We start from the raw sequence: 25389 nt of genomic DNA, 5'->3' as shown, positions 1-25389 counted from the left end.
AAACCGTGCTCACTGAGTGTATGTTCACCACAAATTTGTATAACAAATATTTGTTTCTACGATAACATAGCTTCTAGCTAACTGTCTCTCACTGCCACTTGCCTGATGTGTGGCTCATTACAGTCAGAAGAGTCATGACGTCATCGTATGTGCGTCTCAAATTAACAGATTTTATGTGCTTGCATTCTACGTCGTTGACTAGCTGGTGCACTTCTAAGGTGAGCTTATAAGGCCTGGAGGGCGGCCTGTAGCGTAGTGGTTAAGGTAAATGACTGGGACCCGCAAGGTCGGTGGCTCTAATCCCCAGTCTAGCCACAATAAGATCCGCACAGCCGTTGGGCCCATGAGCAAGGCCCTTAACCCTGCATTGCTCCAGGGGAGGATTGTCTCCTGCTTAGTCCTAGTGAACTGTACGTCGCTTTGGATAAGAGCGTCTGCCAAATGCCATTAATGCAAAGCAGTATAATGTAAGAACGCGAGTGCACAAGAACACAAGTGTGCAATTTGAGACACATCCTGGGGAAAACAGATTAATAATCAGAAAGATAGGATCCTGGTAAATGGAGTCTATAGGCATACGCAACAGAGCGTATCTTTACAGGGCTCTACGTACAGAAAGGCCGCAGTAGGGAGGGCTGGCTCCTCGCCCATTGTACGGTGCCTGCCCAACAGGTATGGATCTGTCCTCTGTGCTCGCTCAGCTGTTGCGTAGAAATTGTAAAGGTCACGCTTGACTAATTCATCATGCTCACAATGCTTTAACTCTGCGAATTGGGAACATACACGGCCACCATTAATGGGAAAAAATGTCAAGTGTCTCTGAAAACTGCTGATAATATTGTCAACGTCACAAGATGTGTGCGGCCACTCCGCTCTAGGTTCCGGATGTCAAGTTGTCTACTGTACATCTTTAGAGTGCTTTCGCCACTGTAAATGTCACTGTTTTACTCTCCCAATTACTTATGATGCTCCTGGGATTCTGGGGGTTTATGGCTGTGGTTCTCTGGTGATCTGTGATGGTGTACTGGGACTCTCTGGTTGTTTGTGATGGTGTACTGGGACTCTCTGGTTGTTTGTGATGGTGTACTGGGACTCTCTGGTGATCTGTGATGGTGTACTGGGACTCTCTGGTTATTTGTGATGGTGTACTGGGACTCTCTGGTTATTTGTGATGGTGTACTGGGACTCTCTGGTTATTTGTGATGGTGTACTGGGACTCTCTGGTTATTTGTGATGGTGTACTGGGACTCTCTGGTTATCCACTTAGAGGTTTGACATGTTGTGTGTTCAGAGATGCTCTTCTGCACACCACTGTTGTAATGTGTGGTTATTTGCGTTACTGTCACCCTCCTGTCAGCTTTGACCCATCTGGCCCTTCTCTGACGTCTCTCATTAACAAGTCGTTTCCTCCTGCAGAACCTGCTGTTCACTGGATGTTTGGGGTTTTTCGCACCATTCTCTGCAAACCCTAGAGACAGTTTTGTGTGAAAATTCCAGGAGATCAGCAGTTTCTGAGATACTCAAACCACCCTGTCTAGTACCAACAATCATTCCATGGTGAAAGTCACTTGGACCCCCAAGTGTTTTCCCCATTCTGATGGTTGATGTGAACATTTACTGAAGCTCCTTACCCATATCTGATTTTATGCATTGCACTGCTGTCACACGAATGGCTGATTAGACTATCGCATGAAAATAAAAATAAATACCTAATAGAGTGCTCTGTGAGTGTATGTATTTTTGGAAGAATTATGAAGGTTATGAAGAGTTGACTAAATTGAAAAAAATCATTTAGATTTCTGCTTGTCTTTAACCAATATGGGCAGCCACAGTGCAGAACCCAGATACCAACTCCAGTTCTGAGCCCAGTGTCTGGGTCAAGGGCAAAGGTCCAGTTCTGAGCCCAGTGTCTGGGTCAAGGGCAAAGGTCCAGTTCTGAGCCCAGTGTCTGGGTCAAGGGCAGGAGCTCACTGCTTCTCCAGTTAACCTAACCTTCATGTCTTTGGACGACACACTTACAAACATTTATCCAGTAGTCTCTGATTCTGCTTGACGACAACAATCACGGACTAGACAACAATCAGTTCTGGCGTTTTCATGTGTGCGTGCAGCCATACAAAGGGTTGCTTTGAGGGGGAAATTTCATGTTCACAATGGTGACAAGTAACATTTTTCCCGTCATTATATCCTGATGTGAGGCTTTTTTTTTTGCCAAAGTGCTTGCAAACGTAACGGCACAGGCAGTTGATTGAGAGTAAATAAGTGACTCCAGCTCGCAACTCCCTATTCCGTGTCATTATGAAGAAGTGCTCTCCCTAGTGACGCCATTTCTCGTTGCTGTAAATAAGCTCTTGTATGCTTGAATGCTAAAATCCACTTATTCAGCCCTACTCTGTGGTTTCAATGGCACCCTCCTGATCTGGGTCAAACAGCATCTGAAACTGCTACTCTGGAGTGACTCCTCCAGTTCCCATGTGCAGGATAATCAACCTCAACGATTAAAACATATTTTCTTCTCAATATTGATGAACATTAAAGCCAACTGCACACTTTTGAAATGGTCAGAAATCTGTAGAAATTTCACTTCTCTAGGAATAAACCACCTCCCAGCATCCCACGAAAAAAGAATTAAGGACCGAATATTGATCAATTTAAACGGAAAATGCATGTTTTATATTGCACGGTTTAAAGACTTCGATTCAGTAAGTCAATTCTGCTCCCTTGCCTTTTTTTCTCTCATAGTAGAGCATTATTGTTCTCTTATTTTGAAGAATTGTTTTAATGGTGAAGATTAGTGCAGAAAAATAAGCCTCCCTGCCATCTGTACTGACTGAGTCTTCATTTTGTTCTGCTATTTGGCAGTTAGCACCCAAATGTCTATTCCTAACTTCTGTTGACTTAATTCAACCAGCTGCTACTGAAAGCCCTGTTCATGATGAGATCAGATTAACACGTTTTCAACAAAAATAAAATTAGAATGTTACACAGTAAATACAGCCTGCATAGTCCATATCAAAATTGAGGTAGCAAATTCAAGTATTTTCTTTCTTGTTACCATTAATTTGTTTTCTGTGTAACCCTGGATTATGAGTTTGACAATGTGTTATGAGTTTGTTTCTGTGTAACAGTGAGTTGTGAGTTTGCTTACCTCCAGTATAACTGAGTTATTAATTTGGTTCTGCATAATTGTGAGTTCTGAGTTTACGCGTAACATTCCCACGGAGCATTGTATTATGAGTAGAGTGTGTCCGTCTTTTCTTAAACCTTGAACTCAATATTTGACGGAATCCAAGCACACGCTACGAGCGAGTAGCTCACACCAAACTAAATTTTCCCCTCAAATGTTTTAAAATAGACTTGTCAGCTAATTACCTTGATCTGGGCTGACCTTTAGTAGAACCAGTATTACCAGTCTTCAAAGTTCAGTGGTTATTAGTGCGAGGTGTTAGAGTATGTAAGCCTTGTAACCTTTAGTAGTGCAGAAAGTGAGATTTATTGATCATTGCTCATTGGAGGTAATGAGTTCCTATATAGTGCTACTTAATCATGGGCCCCTACTTGAACTGCATTTAGGTGCAAATAGTCTGACAAATTTTCCTCAGCCACATGCGAATAAAAAATAAACAATGATCCAGGTTTAAACCCTTGGTAATTACATAAGAGGTGCCTCAAATAAGTCTATAAACCTTATCTATGCCCAATATTGGATAAAGGCGCTATATAAATGCCAACCATTTACCATTTGTCTTGCTGTGAGGCTGTCCGCTGTCCCACCATGCTGCCTCTATTGGGACGGGGAGGGTGGGAGCCTCTGCACTGGGAGCTGCAGAGGACCTGGGGGGGGGGGGGGGCAGGGTGCAGGGGGGTGGAATCTCGGTGCTTCAAAAGGACACCCCTCTCTCATGTGTCTCCGGCACCGGGGGGGGGGGGGGGGGGACTCAGGCTGTGGCTGGCGCAGTGCGGAAAAAGATTAATAAGTACAGTAAACGGCTCAGCTGAGCCGGAATGTTCTGCTGGGTGCACAGCCCACCTAATCCTCAGAGGAGGAGATCGTTTGATGCGCGAGAAAAATGTCTAATATGGAGAAAGTTCAGAAATAATCAACCCCCCTCTCTCTCTCCCCCCCCCCCACCGCCAGCCAACATGCACACATTTCAGAGTGACACATGAATCATTTCGTGAGATTGTTTTTTCTCCCCTCATTATGCAGAACAACTCCCATCATTCCAGAAGTATCAAACACATTCTGATCAGGGAGTGAGATGAATTGACCCAAAAATCAATTTGAGAATGATCCAGCCTGGTGCTTTATCTAATATTCATTTGCAGTAGCGCTATGGTCTTTGGATGCTAAGCAAAGTGTCATTTAAAAAAGCTGTTTAAATTTAGAATAAATCCATTGATGAGTTTAGCCATCTTGTTCTGATAGAAATGGACTCTTGGGAATTTGCAGTTCGCCTGAACACAGAAAGGAGTTGCATTTTGTGGGGAAAACGTTTCACTTTTCCTTGTAATACGTAATTGTTGTTGAAATACGACAATGCAATACGCACGCACGCACATGCACACTTTTCTGACTTTCTTTGCAACTTTATGAGTGTGTCTTAAACTTTAATTCTAGTGTGTGCAGTGGTCTATACTGTGCCAATTAAGACAAGAATTATGGGTGAAAAGGACATTTCTCTCTCTCTCTCTCTCTCTCTCTCTCTCTCTCTCTCTCTCTCTCTCTCTCTCTCTCTCTCTCTCTCTCTCTCTCTCTCTCTCTCTCTCTCTCTCTCTCTCTCTCTCTCTCTCTCCCCCTCCATATATGAAATGAATTATGTGGTGAGTGTCTTGGTTAGTTTGTAGTAATTTATAATTCATCTTTCACTTGTCCTCATTTTAGATTTAATAAGCTCTCTCTGCTCTCTTATCTTTTTTACTTGCACCAAAGCAATTATACAGAGATGCAAATGTAATTTCACTTTTTCTATGTACAACTTTTAAGTTATTTAATATATTCAATCCTTTTTTCCCCTCTTCTTTGCTCTCTCACATGCACACGTACAAACACACACACACAAACACACGCACGCACGCACACGCACACGCACACGCACACGCACACACACATGCATGCACACAAATGCGCGCGCACACACACACACTGCACACAATAATGTTTAACAACAACAATGCCACAGCTGTTCTTTCTTTTGTATTTTTCACTGTGTGAACTCACAGTATGAAATAAATCTGTTTTATGATAAACAATATTGATGAGACTGGTGTGCACGTTTACCCTCAGCCTATGATATGCAAGCTGTGTGTTCATTCTGAGATACGCTTCTTATTAGACGCTTTTATGCAAAGCAACATACAGGATGATGAATGCATTTCTTTTAAATGTATGTCATCCCCTGGGTTTCCAATCCACAGCCATTGCATTTTTAGTGCAGTGCCCTACCAACTGAGCCAACTGTTATTCCTCTCTTTGTGATTGGCTACGAGGACCCATAACAAGCATTGGGATTGGTTAGATTTTAGATAGTGAGAGGTGCTCCTCACACAGTATGTTGAACCGTGCGATTGGCCAGATTCCTTCTGCAGAATAATGAACCTTGTGATTGGCTGTCTGCTTTCTTCCCTTCCAGAATAATCCTGACTGTCACTTCCTGTTTTTAGCAATGCTCTAGATCTCAGGGTTCATGAGCAATGCATCTGGAAGATCAGTCTCAACCTTCGGCAAGCATCACCCAACAGGCTTTCATTGAAGGTTTTGGCTGACAGAGACAGAGACAGAGACAGAGACAGAGACAGAGACAGAGACAGAGACAGAGACAGAGACAGAGACAGAGACAGAGACAGAGACAGAGACAGAGACAGAGACAGAGACAGAGACAGAGACAGGCGCAGTAATTTTATCATTGAAACCATCCTCTCCCCTCATTTCTTTACTGAGTTCCTGGCTGTAAGTTCATGCCTGAGGAGGCGACAGATGCCACAATGTATTGCTACATAAATCCCACTTAGTGTGTGCCTGCTACAAGTTTCTATTTATTTGTTGCCTGACTGCCTGGTTGAAGCCAGTAGAAAATGTTCTGCATCAACACGTCACAACATAGACTGCACTGCCTTCTGTCACGGTCAGGACTATATTCGCATTACGAAATTGTTTGTATCAGTCTGAAGCTATAGAGATGAGTTTGCATTTTGCTAAAATTTAAAATGCATTTAATTTAATTCATGAATGCAGAGATTGTTTTTCCCAATATTATCTACGGAAGTAGATTTTTATTAGTTTTTTCCAGCATGCCATAAAGTTGGTCCCGAATTGCACATTAAAATGTTATGACTCACAAATCCAATTAAAAGCATTTTTGAAAAAGGCCTACAAATAATGTATGTGCTGGGAGATGGGTGAAAGCAGTGATATCTTACCTTATGAGCGAACATATTTAATTTTGTATATGACTGCTGGAAAGCCAGTGAGTTTCTGCAGAATAGTCACCTACATTTTTTTAACTGGGAGGCAGGGTTTTTAGCAGTGTGTTCTTGTGAGAAGGGGGTTCTAGGTTCCAGTCCCTCACAGAGTGCGCATGTTCTCGGCGTGTTCTCGTGCATTTCCTCCGGGTACTCCGGGTCCCGCCCGAGGTCTGAAGTTAGCATCCACGGCTAACGCTGGCGCATTTACAGAAACTAGTTTATTAATTGACCCTGTCAAATAACACAGATAAATCTGAATTGAGTTAATTCTGTTTCCATGTGACAGTCACTTTAAATGCAACAGAATTCCTGTGTGTTCAGGCGAGCTCCCGTTCGTCCGTTCTGAAAGGCGGAGAAACGATCTGACGAGCTTTACGTTTTGCAGATGAATGTATTTGGGAGCAGCTGGAGCAGAAGATTTTCTCAGAAGGTTCCGACGCCGAGCGTATTCTAAGAGAGCCAGAAACGGCAACCAAATTATCAAATTAGCTTCTGCAAGAAGAGTCTAAACATTCCCTTCCTCAGCCCTACCCAGACAGCAGTCGCACTGGGGAATCAATTCACAGGCAATAAGCATTATGAAACAGCCTCCTTTCTCACAGAATATTCATTTTTGCTCGTATAATTCGAGACATAAAATTTAACGGTTTAAAATTTAGCATTGAGTACATTCTTCACCCAGACGCCTTCAGAAAATGTATTCAGTTGTTTTTGTGTTGATGATGTAGAAATCAAAAGGGATCTATTCACATGTCATGTTCATTATCTTTGTGTGTGTTAAACACCAACAGTAACATGATCTTCGGTGTTGATCACGAATGTGCTTTTGTACTAACATCAAATCATTCCTAATTTATGCCCTTTTCTAAATGAGGAGTTTTTACTCTTGAAACTAAAGGAAATTGCTTATTCATAATTTCTACACAAATGAATATTTAACTCCTGCAATAATGTGAGGAAGGCTGTTTGTATAAGTGGGCCTAATTTAAATGTTTCCAGCGTGATTGGGAATATTCTGTCTTTTAAAAAGTGCTGGTGACAGATGGGTGAGCGTAGGGCAGGACTTCTCTGACTCAACCCCGGGGGACCCTTCTGCATTCTGGCTGCTGCTTTTCGGTTAGTCAGTGTATGCATAATTAAGGTTGTTACAAGCCTTTGTAACATTTTTCTAAAGCCTTTAACAATACATATTTAGAGTGTCCCCATTCGCTTCGCAGTTGAACTCATTTTTCCGCAAATAACCTCGTTTCACCGATGAGAGTTTCACTTATTAGAACTACATTATTTTCGCACCACTGAATGTAGTCTTCATAAATGTGTTCATATCGGGCGTACAAAACAAGACACCGTCAGTAGTTACGATTGATTTAAGTCCTGGGGTGTGCACGTGTTCTGACTTATTATTTGTTGAAGAGACTTATAATTTCAAACGCGTACATCCTGTGTTGCTTTGTGCATATTTTTATTATTATATTCAATTATTATTTTGTATAGTATTATCTAAATCCACTTATATCTACTGGTCACAGACAGGTGTTAATTTGATTTGTTGGGTCATCTTGCGTAACTGACTCTCACCTGTTACCTGGGTTACCTGGTGGCTAATAATATGATCACTGGTGCCTTCAGATTGCCTTTGATTGCCTGTGATCAGGGCTCAGATCTGTGGGCCTGATGGCGTTTATCAACGGGTGGCTGTAGCCACGGCAGCAGGAGCCCTTGGTGGCCTGTGCTGGAGGGCTTGGGGCTGAGACTGGGCTGGAGGGCTTAGACTGGGCTGGAGGGTGAGACTGGGCTGGAGGGCCTGGGGCTGGGACTGGGCTGGAGGGTGTGGGGCTGAGACTGGGCTGGAGGGTGTGGGGCTGGGACTGGGCTGGAGGGTGTGGGGCTGAGACTGGGCTGGAGGGTGTGGGGCTGAGACTGGGCTGGAGGGCTTGGGGCTGAGACTGGGCTGGAGGGCTGAGACTGGGCTGGAGGGTGTGGGGCTGAGACTGGGCTGGAGGGCTTGGGGCTGAGACTGGGCTGGAGGGCTGAGACTGGGCTGGAGGGCGTGGGGCTGAGACTGGGCTGGAGGGCTTGGGGCTGAGACTGGGCTGGAGGGCTTGGGGCTGAGACTGGGCTGGAGGGTGTGGGGCTGAGACTGGGCTGGAGGGCGTGGGGCTGAGACTGGGCTGGAGGGCGTGGGGCTGAGACTGGGCTGGAGGGCTTGGGGCTGAGACTGGGCTGGAGGGCTTGGGGCTGAGACTGGGCTGGAGGGCTGAGACTGGGCTGGAGGGTGTGGGGCTGAGACTGGGCTGGGTAGTAGTATTTGGGACTGGGCTGGGTAGTAATCGTGGCATACTATGATCAAAGGGATCGATCTGTCCATCTCTACTCAATATGGCTCAGGACCTGAATAGAAAATGTTTTAATCAAATCAAATTTCCAAATCAAAAAATCGAACCGACTGGCAAACGACTGCTCTTCCCACCTGAGCCAACGTCACCCTGGTCTTGGCTTTGGCTTTTTGCAGGAGAGGTAACGCACCGTGAGGGTTAGGTGGTTCTCAGCCCTGGAGGTTCGGTCTCCAGGAGGTCTCACAGGCCCAGGGGAGCTCGTGCCAAAGCAATGGCTGTCCGTCACGGAGGCTGTCCGTCACGGAGGCTGTCCGTCACGGAGGCTGTCCGTCACGGAGGCTGTCCGTCACGGAGGCTGTCCTCAGAAGAGGCTGTCCGTCACGGAGGCTGTCCGTCACGGAGGCTGTCCGTCACGGAGGCTGTCCGTCACGGAGGCTGTCCGTCACAGAGGCTGTCCGTCACAGAGGCTGTCCGTCACAGAGGCTGTCCTCAGAAGAGGCCCTGGACCCCCGCAGCAGGCCCCGTTGGGCGCTGCCCTGGCGAGCGCTCGAGGCGGCTCAGGTTACCGGCGTGACCGCGCCCCTCGTCACCGGCGTGACCGCGCCCCTCGTCACCGGCGTGACCTCGTCATGCAGCAGCCGTCTCCGCCGGTCTTTATTTATTTACGTTTCCCAGTTCTGGCACGTTGCAGAACATCAATTCTGGAAAGTAATTTTCTGCGGGCCTGCACAGTATCTGCATAACGTGGGGGAAGACAAAGGGCTTAATCAATCTCTGCCGCTGTCAACTCCGACCGCTGTCGCCCCGCGTTACCGCCCGATTCATATCCCCCCCCCCCACCAACCGCACCCCCCCACCGCACCCCACCCCACCCTTCTGTTTCCTCTCCGTTTCTGTGGGAGATCATTTGCAACGGTCGTTCCCCACTCGTCTGTGAACGGGTGGACAAACACAATGGAGGCCCTGTGCACCTCCTGTGCACCTCCTGTGCACCTCCTCGCCAGCCCGGACAATGAACTGCGCCCCTCCCCCCCCCCCCCGAAAAACAGCCGCCGCGTCTCATTGGCTGAGTGGCTCATTCCCTCTCACTCGCCCACGGCCCACCGTTTTTTTTGTTTTTTTTTGCTGGGGTTTTGGAGAGGCTTTCGTTCCGTAACATTTTAATAAAGAGAGCGGGGGCCGGTGGGGAAAAGAGGTTCTGAGGAGTTCAGGGTCCTCCGTTAATTACCAGCCCGCGTCGACCGCTCGTAGCCCGACTGACAGAAGCACGGCTCCAGGTTTTCGTGGGAGAGGCGCTGCTGTTTCGCTGGCCCGATCTCACCTCCGCTTGGAGATTATTGTTCCTCTAATGAGTGCAGGAAGAGCCCACAGGAGAAGTGTTGGAGCACGAAGTGAGCCGACTGAGGTGGAACTCCAGCAGAGTTCTCCATTTCCGATTGTAAAGTTGTGGAAATGTGAATCACAGGTTTTAATGAGAGTGGAGGAGTGAACCCCCCCAATAAATACCCTTCACAGTCGCAGGCCCGAGCTTCGCAGTATCCGTCTCTCATTACCGAACAGGATGGAACGGAGAGGAGTGAAGCCTCAGCTGCGGTTCGGTACAGCCAAGACTTAAGCTGGCGAACCCACTGGCTTCTGAGCTAGGAGTAACTCGTCACGTGATCGGTGGATTGGTTTTTACGGAGCGACATGCGCGCTGTCCTCGCACAAACACTGCCGAAGACTGCTGTTCAGGGAAACCGTTTGGCAGTAATTGTGTCCGGTGGGTGTTATAAACCTGCCAGAAATATCATCGCTGTCCCAAAGAACACACACAAAAAAAAAATGCCGCACACCTGCAAACTGAAAATCATTGTGAAAATCCTCGTCCAGAACATTCTTTCTGCCCGACTTCCGCCAGCAAAGTCTTCCTCGGCATTCCAAAGCTTTTCCTATGTGAGCTGTGTCCTTGATGGGATGGGAGAGGTTATTCTGGGAAGATGCATCTTCTAACAAGTTGCATAACTTTAACTAGTTTACAGTATACAGTATAAAGATGTGGGTATTTTTTGGTTGTCGTAAAGCAGTATTACTTTAGTAAAGCAGTATTCATTATTGTGATTATTTTGTTTGTGTTTTACAGGAATTCCACGTATTGCATGAAGGTGTCGATGTCTCTAACGGTGGCGGAAAATGACACAGACCTCTGCTACAACTCCAAAATGCGCTATTCCGAGAAGGCCGAGCTGAGCAAAAGCAAGGACATCACCTGCCGCGACATCGAGGACTACGTTCAGGCTGCCAAGGAGTCAGAGATCGTGTGGTACAAGGTGAGCGCTGCCACGCCCTCCCCACGCCCTCCCCACGCCCTCCCCACGCCCTCCCCGCACCCTTACAGAGTTACAGTCACCTTGTGCCATACTTTTGTCAGACCACAAAAGTATTATAGAAGGTGTGTGTACATCTTGTAGTGCAGTCCACAGAAATGCAGAGGAAAAGCTGGAAAAGGTTCAAAGAAGGGCAACCAAATTGATTTCCGGTATAAAAGATAAAAGTTACGAGGAAAGGCTCAAGATGTTTAATCTCTTCAAGCTCAGTAAAAGAAGGCTTAGGGGTGATTTGAATGAGGCTTTTAAATTCATGAAGGGATTAACCAGGTGAACTACAGGAGATTCTCCAGGTTGACTTCTGTTAGCAGAACGAGGAGGCATAATGGGAATTAGCAAACGGTATTCGGAAGTATTTTTTCAGAAAGAAAGTGGTCAATGTGTGCAATATTTTGCCAGTTCATGTAGTGGAGTCAGAAACTCTGGGGGGGTTTCAAGACCAGGCTTGATATGGTTGTAGATGCTATCTAGCTGTTAGGTAAACTAAGCAGTAAGCACACTTTAGTGGAAGGCAAAGGCGAGCATTGTTGGGCTGTATGGGCTGTTCTCATCCTGTTATGATATGCCCTGACCACACCCTCACCACACCCTCACCACACCCTCACCACACCCTGACCACACCCTCGCCACGCCACATGTTCCCATCTACCAGACCACTATCCCCAGGGGGTGCATCACAAAGCAGGATTGCAAGTTATCTGGATAACTGCACTAAATAAAACCCAGACCAGCACTTTTTACTTCAGTCCGTGTTCCAGATCTGGGAAAGTGCCAGGTTTTACTCAGCACAGTTGTCCAGCTATCTGAGTAAACCTTCTTCTTGAAATAGGGCCCTGGTTAACTTGATTAGATTGTTGATGTTTGAGATGAAGTCAGGATGCTCGGTTTCATAAAGGGATTTCACCAATTAGATGGGCTTGTTGCTGGGACTTAACAGTGTCTTAAGTACAAACCTGCACAACTCCAGGTTTAAGGTTAAGTTAGGAGGATAACCTAAATACCACCTGGTGAAATCACACTAAGACAACAGAAATGAGCTCAGCTTTTGTAAGTGAGGTTTTTGACAATGAACAAGCCATCATTTTAAGAAGAGCATTTAGACGGGAACGTGTTTTTACAGACCGACAACACCTTTTAAAGCTATCTTTATGAGCGCCCCTGATTTAGTTGTGAGGGAATCTTTCACCTTCAGCGATTAATAGAAGTGCACATTGCAAAGCGAAACAAGCCCTGCAGATACTGTATCACGGTCTTGCGCAGACTCATCTTTACATTAACATGCTCTTGGTAACGCTGACAATATAATAAACGTTATTTTTTTCACTCAACAAACCGTGCTGGTAAAATTGATATCATTTACGAAAGGGTGTCACGTAATCACGAACAAATTAATATTTAGTTCCCAATTACCTTGTGAGGGTAATCACTTGTCCATTACGGTGTAGAAGTTATTGCTTACGAATTTACGATTTTATTCATAAGAATACCTTGATTTACCTGCAGTAGCATTTGGTAATGCTGCCACATCAAAACATTGAATTGTATTATTTTTCATCTTCCCAGCGCATGGGAATTCATAAAACATTATTCCATTTAATGTTTCCTTGCACTAGTATTATCAGAAAGCAAGTAAATCCAATTCTGAATTTAATTTATCTGCTAATACCTGCCAGTTTTTCCATCATTTTGCTGCTAAGGCTATGTTTGATTTGTGAGTAAAAGACAACATAGGTTACGTACGGATCCCCCGTAGTTTTAAATAATAATATTATTTCATCTTGTGCACCCAAGATAAAAGTAATTTTAGGAATTTTGTTTAGCCTTCCTTTTGACAATTTGACTTGAGAGCCATGGCTCGCTTTGTCTATATAAGGCAGCCATAATCAAACCTGGACCGCGGATCTATATAAGGCAGCCATAATCAAACCTGGACCGCGGATCTATATAAGGCAGCCATAATCAAACCTGGACCGCGGATCCAAATCTGGCCCTGGTTTTCTTTCCACCCAGGTAATTTGCTGAACAATTAGTACCACTGATTGGGCAGACTGCCTTCACAGCTGACTCCCAGGAAAAGGGAGGGTGGGAAACCAGCAGTTCTCGGACCTCGAGGGCCGTGATTTGATGATCCCTGATATAAGGAGTATGATCCTGTTTTTGCCATGCGATTCATCTGCCCTTTATAGCACAACGGGCATGCGCAGTCGGGTAATCCCAGATGATTCAATGCTAGATTCGCTAATCAAATAGTCGTTAACGTTTATGAAATGGAGTCAGGCCGAATTAAATTCATCAGATAATTTGACACGAGGTGCATTAAATTATCCTAGATTGTTCAAGCATATGGACTGGGATCCTGGTTTCCTTATTTGTCGATTTGATTGGCTCGATTTCATCATTAAAAAATAAAATCACACAGCAACTGTGTATGATCTGGTTTTTTATTGTACTGACAGAATTATAAAACGCCATACATTCATGAAAAAAGTCCAATTCACCAATGTGTAAAACACACACACACACACACATTCCTGCGTGTGTCTGTGTGTGAGGCTGTTTAATTACGTGCCGTGTTTTTTTAATAAATATCCCGTTGTTATTGTGTTTATCTTAATCACCGTGTTGAGTAAAATACCCATAAGCCTGTATGTTTATTTATTTTTGGGGTCCTGCTGAATGAACACCGTGCCTCACATTACCTGCTGTGTGTCACAGTGAGTCATGGTGGGATGGTGTTCATCTTTAATGGGGAGGCAGAGTGCCTGTGGAGGGGGCTCTTTAAGGTTCTGTGTGATGATGCAGGAGAACAGGAGGGGAGGACACCATGTCACCTCCTGTGCTGTAACTTTTCTTAAGAATATTTTCTAGGCATAAGATTTTCCCCGGGCGTTTCACTCTCCACTGAAAAATATCCAATCAGCTGCAAGCAGGACGTTCAGCGATCGGATGTTAATCGGATCCACGTCTGTCGCAGTGCTCAAACCTAGAGTGCAGTCCCTTCCTAAAGTCTCAGTGCTCAAACCCAGAGTGCAGTCCCTTCCTAAAGTCTCAGTGCTCAATCCCAGAGTGCGGCCCCTTCCTAAAGTCTCAGTTGCTGAATTCTCAGAAATCACCCCCCCCCCCCCCCCCCCCCCCCCCTCTCCAATGTGACGCTGCAGTAGGTGGCTTCTTATCTGGCAACCCAGGCATGTAGCACCTAAAACTGGCCTGTCAGATAAGCAGAGGCCTCTGACTTGTGTGGGTTTTCCTTAAATCCTTTATCCTTTCTTGGTTGTTCCCCCCTCCTTTTTTTTACTTTCCAATTTGGACGCTTTTATAGCGCAGAACATGCACACCACTGTCGCACAAAACCTGTCAATTAGATGTACCCGTCCCTGCCTGGGGTTGACCTGGGTCAAATACGTCATTGTTTTGGATTCAGATCCTTTTCTACGCTTTACGGAGCTTATCTTGTTTATTGGAGCTTATGAAACCCTGCTTTCCTGCCTCTTTGTTTGCTCAGTTGCATCAGGCAAGACAAATTGACCACAGAAAAGTATTTGAATCCCTAAACAATGATGTATTTGACCCAGGTCTGCCTGTATCTGCTCACCTGTAATGTGATTGAGAGGCTATAATGCAGCTGAGCACATCCACGTGTGTCCCACAGGACACTGAGGACTCATGAGTTAATGACAGAGATAGGTCTACCTCATGGTGAACATCTTGGCCTACTGGGCGGCCTGTAGCGTAGTGGTTAAGGTAAAGGACTGGGACATGCAACGAATCCCAGTGTAGCCACAATAAGATCTGCACAGCCATTGGGCCCTTGAGAAAAGCCCTTAACCCTGCATTGCTCCAGGGGAGGATTGTCTCCTGCTTAGTCTAATCAACTGTACATCGCTCTGGATAAGAGCGTCTGCCAAATGCCAATAATGTAATGTAATGTACTGAGTGACCAAAGCACAGGCACTGGGAGACCATCCACACCACACAAAGGTGATTTTACTGAGCTGAACCGGGAGTGACATCAAGGCTGCCCTCGTGTAAATTATAGCTATGACCAGCTTGAAATACCAGCTACCAGCTGTTTTAAAACCTAGTTTGAGCTGGTCAGACCATGTTGAGTGTAGAGCTAGCCTAATTGGTCAAGCAGCTACCGGCTGTTTTTTTTTCCAGCTGGGCGTGGATCTCCATGCTTCCAGATTGGAGCAAGGTTGTTGGCAGGAAGTAGACAGAGCAGTAAAGAGACCGGCTTCAAAAATTCATTTCAAATGGGAATCTACTGATGGTCCAGTTGCACACTATTGTAGTCACCCCTGTGTCGAACCGTTGACACGATTCTGTATTTCGGTTATGTGCAGTGCGCAAGGGGAATTTGAGCCTTCATAACACTTCCATAAACATTGCATAGTATCTGTCATAACTAGTCATAACCTCTTAATGCATGCAATGTCAGTACACTTTCTTAATATATGCAGCACATTACCATAGCAAAGCACACTCAAAATATTGGATTCACAATTGTCACTATGTTCTTGACATGTTTCATAAGCTGACTTGTTATGACGGGTGTTGTCACGCTTCACAGCGTTATGTCCTGCTTATGGAGCATTGTTCAAAGTGCTGCCCAAACATGTGTAGCTCTACAATGGTCTCTTCTGCATGTTTGCTGTAGGAATGCAAGTCCAAACAATGGAGGGAGAGTATTTTGCTGAAAAAGGACACCCTTTCCATCCGCGAGGTCCACGAAGACGACATAGGAAATTACACCTGCGAATTACAGTTTGGAAACTTTGTCGTGCGAAGGACCACTCAGCTGACCGTCACAGGTAAGCTATGCACATACGTTACTGTGAGCAACTTATTCTTCCCTTGAATGGTTTCCGTTCGCTCTTTGAGGGAAAACTGTTACTTTAAAAATAGACGTTGACGCTACGTTTATTTTTAAATGTGATATGTACGTTATTTTAAACTGAACCTTGATGGGTTTCTAGCGTTTGTCGTTTGAAGGTTTCTTTTGTTAGTGAGTGTGGTTGTCATCTTGTCTGTTTTTAAAATTGTGAGATTGCGATCTCTCCGCTTAATAATGTGGAGTTTGTGACAGCCAATCACAGCCGTCACAATAATCGAAAAGGACGCACCGAAAATAAAAAGGCAGGGAGTGTGAGAGGGACAGAATGACAGCAGTCCGCCGCGAATCGTGATCACAGTCTGTTTGTTGAAATAGACATTGACGTCTTCATAATGTGTTTTTAAATCACTGTTTTCAGGAGTAGCTGATGTTCTTTTATTTTTGGACTGGGTGACTGTGTTTAGCCATTTCTGCCATCAGATTCCTAGCACTGAGTCCGTGTCAGAGCATGTTATAGGGTGGCAGCAGAACTGTCAAACTCGGCGTAAACTAACACACACACTCTTATAGCTGCACTGCAGACGGGAGAAATAACAGATGTATGCAATTCACTCTAAATTGCCGACCTTTCTTTCAAAAGAACTGTTGAGCCCCGTCCACACCAAGAACGAGTACTTTAACTTTAACGATAACGACGTGAGCGTCCACACATGCTCTGCCGAGAAGCGATGATCACCCCCTTTCATTTCCAATCAGAGCTGAGTTTCTGCGTCTGCAAGGCATTTTGGGATACCTGGCGATGTGAGGCAAGCGGGCAAAGCGACCGGGGGTTTTGAATGTGACGCCCTGTAAATTCGGTCGGATTTTGATTGGCTGTCAGTGTTTTATCGTTCGTGGGACTGGGGAAAAAAAATCGCCCTGAAAGTGATCCCAAAGATATCGTTCATCACTGTCGTCGTTATAGTTGTGTGGTGTGGACTCCGCCATCCACTTGAGAAAGAATGATTTTTAAAACAATATATTTAGAGTTATAGTTATCGTGGATGCCACATTCTGCTGAAACCCAGCCTTGCACCCCACAGTGTTGCAGTTGCAGTTGCAGTTGCAGTGTGCATCTGTGCATGTGTGCATGTGTGCAGGGGGCTGACCTCTGACCTTGTACTTTTAATCACTGTGGGAAGGGTCTACTTGTATGTGTGCTGAATGATCCCAGGCTTAGCACAGCACTTTCCGCTAACACATTGCTGGAATGTTTAAGCTTCAGCTGTCCCAGGAAAAACCTTGCGTTACCGAAGGGGGGAATTTGTGTGTTGGGTCCAGGTGTGTTCGAATTGCAGTCCACCCCTTAATCGATCAAGCTGATTGCGGCTGAAATGTAATCCTGGAAGTTTCATAAAGCTTATTTACAGGCACCTTGATATTCTCATGTGTAATGTTTGTCTAAATAACTGGTTTTCATGAGCTCAGACCTACGGCTGTAATGACCTCACGTATTCCAGCTTTTAGACACGGGCTTCGCGTTCTTTGGAGTTTCATGATCACGTCTGCGTCGTGTTTTGTCTGAGCTTCTTATTTAATTTTAAACATGTTTTCATTTTTCGACGGCATTTAAGCTGCGTGAAAAGAATATTGGCGCTGACAGAAAAGCAATCAGCCATTTTGTCTGTGCGGGGGGGAAAGCGGACAGCGCCGCTTGTTTAAGGAGAGCTAAATTTTTAATGCACCAGCCACAGCAGATGGGGTCAGGGATCAATCGCTCTGTTTGTAATTTACTGCTATCTGATTATCATTTACTGTCCCCTCTGCAAACATCACAGCCCGATTCCGTTAAAGGCCAATTTCACCAATCAATCACGTTCTTGGCCCCCACCAGATCCGGTCTCAAACGCTTTCTCTCCTCACAATTCATTCGCCTTTTTTTTTTTCTTCTTTTTTTTTTGTAGAAAAGGACAGGCAATTACAATCTTGGTGATTATGCTAAACAGTAAACATCAATATCATGCATTCATACACACCAACCCCCCCACCCACCCTCCCCATGTTGATCTGAGAGATGGGAGCTCGTCCTCATTTGATAAACGGCACTGTCAATTATCTTGCTACAGCTGCATGATCGCTACTGATTCCTTTCTGCTGAATGGAAGACGAACAGTAGCGACTGTCAGCTACAGACGGTAACAGTACTGTATGTAGCGGTGGTGGTGGTGTGGGTGTCTGGGGCCTGGGCTCCCCGAGACGGCCCAGCTCAGCCAGGGAGGACCAGCGGCCGGCTGCTGCCTTGTTTTGAGAGGGTGTTTGACTCCTGTGGAACTGAGGAAGGGTAAATCTCACGTAATTGCGGTGGCAGTGTTTCTGAGGGAGTGAGGAAAAGACTGAAGCAATCCCATGTGGCACTGCTGTGAGATATGGAGATGTGGCGTTATGTTGAGAGAACTAAAACTCTCACGCACACGCACACACATGCAGACACACACACACACACACACACACACACACACACACACGAACATGCACACACACACAGACACACACATACATGCAGACACACACACATACACATACACGCATGCACACACGTACACACACGTGCATACACACATACACACACGCACACTCACACACATACACACACACAAACACTTGCACACACTCACACACGCATGCGCACTCACACACACACACTCGCACACACACACACGCACATATGCACGCACACAAATCCATCACTGAGATGGTAGTTTATTTAACCAGAGCATTAAATGTCTGTCTTTTTGTAGCACAGTAAATCAGCCATAGATTATGCTGAAGGTAAGTGTACGCACTCAAAGATGTGTATGTTTCCCTGAGCAATATGCAATAAAATCAAAATGCATTAAGAGAAAACAAGATGGAAACCTGGAATCTCTGTGGCCTTTATTCCCTCATAAAGCCCTCTAGAGACATGAAATGATCCCAGCCTGTGCTGCTATTAAACATGCATTCATATTCAATTATCATTCCACCAGCTCCTCGTGCAGCCGAGAAGCCATAAGACACGTCTGCACTCACAGATTATCGGTTGTTTACTCACACCCAGCGTAGATTAGGCTTATTAACATGTCACCGTAGTGAAGCACTACCTTCAATCAAACTCTTCTACTCCGACCGTCTGACTCCGCGGCATTAAACATGTTTTTTTTATTTGTTCAATTAAAGGGGCAGGCTGTAAAGAGGCTAGAATACAGGCCACCCTGCAGGCTGGTGGGTTACAGGGGTGCCACCGGCCCTTTAAGGGCTGCCCGGTGGTGCAGTGGTCATCACTGATGCCGAGCTAGAGTGAGGTTCTGAGTTTGAGTCTGGGCTGGTCCAGATCTTCTCTGTGTGGAGGGTATACATGTACAGTAGGCTGTTCACAGAAGACTGAAATAAAGACACTTTACACAGAAGAGAATTAAACATATCAGCCCTAAGCCCCCAGTAGCATATGAGGTAAATGACTCCCGTAGGGGAGAAAAACCCTCAAACAGTGGCGAGAATAAAACTCCCCGATAGGAAGAAATCTCAGGAGGAATCTGGCTATAGGGGCATGCCTGTCCTCTGCTAACCTATGGGTTTGATGTGTGAAACTAAAGTCCATATGGAGGGGTGTAGAGTCTGGAGTTCAGAGGGTAGGGTGGTATGTTCTTCCCGTGTTCCTGTGAGTTTCCTCTGGGTACTCCTCCCACAGTCTAAAGACATGAAGGTCTACAGATAAAGCCTCCCCGGCTTTACAGAAACGTTACATTAATTGCATTGACCTTGTCAAATAAACGAATAAATGAAATGGAGTTAAGGCAGTGACTTGCCGTGATTGCGGTGCCGCTCCTCTGATCCGTGGTCCGGGCTCCACATCCAGGCTCTGGGGTCCGGGAGCCTCACCGCTCCGCGGCTGCACGGGATGTGGAATAAGCATTGTGAAGGTTCACTTTGCATAAAACTGTATAATGTATTTGCGAGAATCTGTGTACATTCCCGGAGATATGGGGGGGAAGCAGTGAGCCGTGAAATATGAATCGCTTTATATGAAGGACTAAAAGATATAATATTTATAATGTACTCTTTTCTATTAACCTCTGAAATGATTAAACATTTAATTATGTCGCAGTGTGCATGATCGTTTTACTACCGCCCCTCCCCCCCCACCTGCTCTATATTTACCCAGACAGTTAACCGCAATTATCTCCTTTGGGATGGGGGGGGTGGGGGGGGGCAACCTTTCTATGGCTTTCTGATAGCCCATTCATTATTGGTGAAGGGAATTTAAAACAAAAAGGTCAGTTTCAATTTGGTTGTCTTTTAAAGACCTGTTAAGTTTAACGAGCTCGTTCTCAGTCGTGAACATTAGCTGCAGACTAGCCTGGCCGCTTCCCGGACCCTCCTGTATGAAGACTGACTGATCAAACGTTGGTAATGAACAGCTCTAAGGGAAGCTGTACTACAAGGGCTGCCCAACCCTGCTCTTGGAGATCTTTAGGTTTTCACTCCAACCCTAACTAAGCACACCCCATTCAACAGCTATTGATCTTATAGGGCTGCTAATTAGTATAATCAGGTGTACCAAATCGGTACAGGACAGTAGATCTCTAGGAGGAGGGTTGGTCACCACTGACCTACAGGACAGTAGATCTCCTGGAGCAGGGTTGGTCACCACTGACCTACAGGACAGTAGATCTCCAGGAGGAGGGTTGATCACCACTGACCTACAGGACAGTAGATCTCCTGGATCAGGGTTGTTACCACTGACCTACAGGACAGTAGATCTCCTGGATCAGGGTTGTTACCACTGACCTACAGGACAGTAGATCTCCTGGATCAGGGTTGTTACCACTGACCTACAGGGCAGTAGATCTCCTGGATCAGGGTTGTTACCACTGACCTACAGGGCAGTAGATCTCCTGGATCAGGGTTGGTCACCACTGACCTACAGGACAGTAGATCTCCTGGATCAGGGTTGGTCACCACTGACCTACAGGACAGTAGATCTCCTGGATCAGGGTTGGTCACCACTGACCTACAGGACAGTAGATCTCCTGGATCAGGGTTGGTCACCACTGACCTACAGGAAACAGGACGAGCGATGGCTGTGTGGGGCGTGGCCACAGGGAGGCATTTCAACAGTAGTCCCAAACGTCTGATGGTGCTTCACTGTGTTAAAGGAGTGGACATCCTCTGGAAAACGAGAGGATACCTCTCAAGGGGGTTTATCCCGGTACAATAAATGTCCTATTTATTTAAAGGAGCGGACAGCAGTCACACTACGGTTACAGCCGGGCGGAGGGATCCGGAAGCTTCGAGCGATGCCCAGGCGATTTCACGCACCGCCGCGGTTTAAGACGTGTCACCTGGACCTCTTAAGGCGAAGCGAGCAGGAGCAGTGGTGTTGAGCGTGGATGTGAGGGGCACCGTCGCCGGGGTAACGGGATGAAGCCGTTGTTCCGGCGTTTTCTTCCGCTCCGTCTTTCACCTTTCCCGGATCGGCCCCGTGAGGGCCAGGGGGGCGTGCGTGTTGAGTGTGCATTTGTAGAGCGTCGGCCTGGCATCGTCCTTCGCTCGCACGTTCTTGCGTGGGTTGTGTTTCGGGCCTAAGAGTGTGGAGGACACGAACAGGCCTGCAGCATTAGTCAGCCTGAGGCTCAGATTTTGGGTGACTCCATCCATAGACAAGTAGTGTAGTATATACAGCACCAGGTGCACAAAACAGGCACTGTTTACAATGCTGATGTGTGAACTACAGGTATGGCCAACCGAACATGAACCCTGGGTCTCATCTACTCCGATAAACCGCAGGAGCCTTTTGTTCAGGAGGTGCCACATACGATCAGGCATGATGAATTTTTATTTTGAGAGTGTCTTGTTCTGTTGAAATTGTAACCTACAGGGAGGAACGGTGTCCGACTCCTCTTTCTTGAGATGAAGAAGTGGTCGTCTCCGGGTTATTAAAATAATTTTGTGTCATGAAACCGTGAGAGTGAGCACAGCCCGGAGCTGCGACCAGCAACAAAAGAATATGCTGATAACCAGGCATGTCACATCGCCGTTCAATGGGCACTCCAGCTAAAAATGAAAATTTGTTACTGTCCCCTTACCAGCGAAATGTTTGCTGCGGTGGTTTCCTGCTGCAAGGTTTCATTCTGTTCGGGGTTCCTGGAGCGGCCTCTTTTCAAGTGGTGATACTAGAGTCTTATTTATACTGAAGAAGGTTTACATCTTCACTATTGAACGGAGAAATAACATATAATAAACCCAGCTTAGATCTGTGTTGTGCATTGCGAGCTGTATTATTTATCTGTGAACAGGAATGATGCATTACAGTTTTCAGCTTTTTTTTCCCACTCCCAGTAAATGGGAAGTGATGTTAAGGAGAGAAAATGACAGATAAATGCACTGCGACACTTGGGAAGGGAGAGAGAGGAGAGGGAGAGGAGAGAGAGAGGAGAGCGAGAGGAGAGCGAGAGAGGAGAGCGAGAGAGGAGAGCGAGAGAGGAGAGATTCCCCTTTTAAAGGACAGAGATCCTGGCTCTCCCACCACACATGCTTGGTGTTCTTCCCGCCGTTCCGCTCTCCTCCTCCTATCTCGGTCCGCTCTGCGTTGTCACTTTCGGTGTTAAATGGATTTCTCCGGCCCGGAGTATCAATAAGATGTAATCTAATCCAATTTATTTTCAGAGCTTTGACCGGAGACATTTGTAAAAGTCCTCCCACTGCAGTCGGAGGCTGTGGAGGAATGCTCCCCTGTGTGTGGGTCTCTTTACTCCACAAGTCTGTGTTTCACGGTGCTTTTCCCTGAATCTCAGTGTTTCACGGTGCTTTTCCCTGAATCTCAGTGTTTCACGGTGCTTTTCCCTGAATCTCAGTGTTTCACTGTGCTTTTCCCTGAATCTCAGTGTTTCACGGTGCTTTTCCCTGAATCTCAGTGTTTCACGGTGCCTTTCCCTGAATCTCAGTGTTTCACGGTGCTTTTCCCTGAATCTCAGTGTTTCACTGTGCTTTTCCCTGAATCTCAGTGTTTCACGGTGCTTTTCCCTGAATCTCAGTGTTTCACGGTGCTTTTCCCCGAATCTCAGTGTTTCACGGTGCTTTTCCCTGAATCTGTGTTTCACGGTGCTTTTCCCTGAATCTGTGTTTCACGGTGCTTTTCCCTGAATCTCAGTGTTTCACGGTGCTTTTCCCTGAATCTGTGTTTCACTGTGCTTTTCCATGAATCTCAGTGTTTCACTGTGCTTTTCCCTGAATCTCAGTGTTTCACTGTGCTTTTCCCTGAATCTCAGTGTTTCACTGTGCTTTTCCCTGAATCTCAGTGTTTCACAGTGCTTTTCCCTGAATCTCAGTGTTTCACAGTGCTTTTCCCCGAATCTCAGTGTTTCACGGTGCTTTTCCCTGAATCTCAGTGTTTCACGGTGCTTTTCCCTGAATCTCAGTGTTTCACTGTGCTTTTCCACAAGTTTTTACTGCACTTTTCCACAGCCCGAACGCACACACAGACCAGGCGTGGAGTTTTAGGACACATCACAAACTGATTTTTGAATCCATTTCAGTTCAGCCTATTCCGTGCTGTGCGCATGCTGTTGTCGTGCTGTCGGTGGTACAGCTAAACATTCGTGCCTACATCAGCCGTAGAATCAGAAGAACCCCGCAAGATTGGTTGTTGAATCCCCAGCTGAATGGGAGAAATTGGATGCTTTTTTTGCTTTGAGGAGTCCTGTGTGTGACAGGGGATTTTGAGGCTGACTCACAGTGAATTTGTCTCTCCACCTGAAATGAGGATCTGAGCTTTCTTAGATTGTCAGATTCCTGTGGGACCCACCACCAGCTCTGATCAACATGCCAGGACCACACTTACCTGGTATGCGTTCAAGACGGCGAACATTAGCTAACATTACCAAACAGTTTAAAAAGGTAGTGCATGGTGAAAATGGCTACTGATTATTTCGCAGTTATAATACACTTTAATCAATCTAATATTAGTTCTTACCTTTAAAAATAAATCACAGGTAAGCAACCAATCAACAAGTTGGCATTGTAAAAGTCGGATCCATTTGTATTAGAAAGGTGTTGGTGGCAAACTAAATGGAATGTCATTTAAAATCGTTCAACAGTAACTGTTTGCTGCAAACATAGTTCACCATAAACACTCAGTGTCTTGGTCATTGTGAAACAGGCAGCACCAGTATCAATCACTGCTCACTGAGGATCCAGATTAGACCACCTGCTATCCGATGAGAGACTTCATTTCGAGACATTTGTCAGATTGCTTGTTGCATCTCAGGAAACAGTCATCTTCCACAGTGGACAGGAAGTCGCTCTGTAAGCATTGCGTGCTCACAGCTGTCTCTCCTGGTTACGGCAGCCATTTTGTGGTGTATCTGTCGGTGTAGAACTGAACGTCCGTTCAGTGTGATCTCGTTGTATTCCCTTCCACCAGTCTCAGAGGGGACTAGAGAAGGCTGCATTCAGTAAACTTGTGCACGGAAAGCTCCCAACAGTAAAGCTGTAAAATAATACCCCAGCCTCCTTCTGAGCACACTGTAACGTAGCAGGAGTGCAGTGCGCAGTGTTGTCCCGACGGGGAGATGAGCGATCGATGGGAATTAAGCCTTCGCACGGCTACGTGTGTATCGCCTGTCGGAACACGGCGGAAAGATGTGCCTGTCAGATGGCCGACTCTTCCCATTGTCCTTTAACAGCACGGACTGTGCCAGTCGCCAAGGAGGTCAGCGCTCCCTGCATTCTCCATGCTCTGTGAAGCGCCGGTCATGTGACGAGCATCTGAGGTTTCGCGCGTGTTTTGCTGGCGTACAGATCAGAGGGAGAATGGGCCAGGCTAAATACGGAGGGCCGGAGAGTGAGCCGCACGCGTGCTCCATAGGCCGCAGTGTAGCCTGAAGCCTCTACACGTGTTACTGGTGCCGTTTCAGACCTCTCTGACTCAGTACCCAAACCCTACGGAGCACGGACTGTAGGTTTTGATGTCTTGCAAGGGGGGTTGATTACATCACCCCCTATTAATATCAGCAACTAGAACATGGAGAGATTCCTCATGAAACTCCAATTCCCAGAAGGCCCTTTAATGTGACACACGACTCGCCTTATTAGTGGCAGCAGTGGGATACTGCATCGGATGTGTGTGTATTAGTCATTTTTATTAGAACTGGGATTCCACAGGATTCAGGCTTAGTTAACGGGGTGAGCAGGGTAAACAGCCCTGCTAAAGGGCCCTGGGATTTCGGCAATAGGACAGTAATGCCCTTACATCAGAGAGACCGCCACTCCAATCCTCATTACAGAGAGAGAGAGAGAGAGAGAGGGAGAAACTACAGTTCCCATAGCGCATCTCCAGAAAACCATCTCCTCTCCAACCGCGCGCCAGCTC

General features: G+C 46.2%; 1 protein-coding gene across 4 annotated transcripts in view; it reads left to right on the top strand.

Moving 5' to 3' along the window:
* The window catches only part of LOC133116730 (interleukin-1 receptor accessory protein-like 1), a 343914-nt gene that overhangs the window by 173658 nt on the left and 144867 nt on the right, over nucleotides 1-25389 (top strand). For all 4 annotated transcript variants that reach the window (XM_061226631.1, XM_061226630.1, XM_061226629.1 and 1 more), the window contains 2 exons: nucleotides 10924-11110; nucleotides 15825-15978. In XM_061226631.1, the coding sequence (XP_061082615.1) occupies nucleotides 10924-11110; nucleotides 15825-15978 (341 nt within the window). The remainder of the gene's footprint in view (nucleotides 1-10923; nucleotides 11111-15824; nucleotides 15979-25389) is intronic.

This window comes from Conger conger, chromosome 17, assembly GCF_963514075.1.
Source record: "Conger conger chromosome 17, fConCon1.1, whole genome shotgun sequence".
NCBI lineage: Eukaryota > Metazoa > Chordata > Actinopteri > Anguilliformes > Congridae > Conger > Conger conger.
Note: the sequence above shows the minus strand (reverse complement) of the source record. Positions and strands in the feature narration are given on the sequence as shown.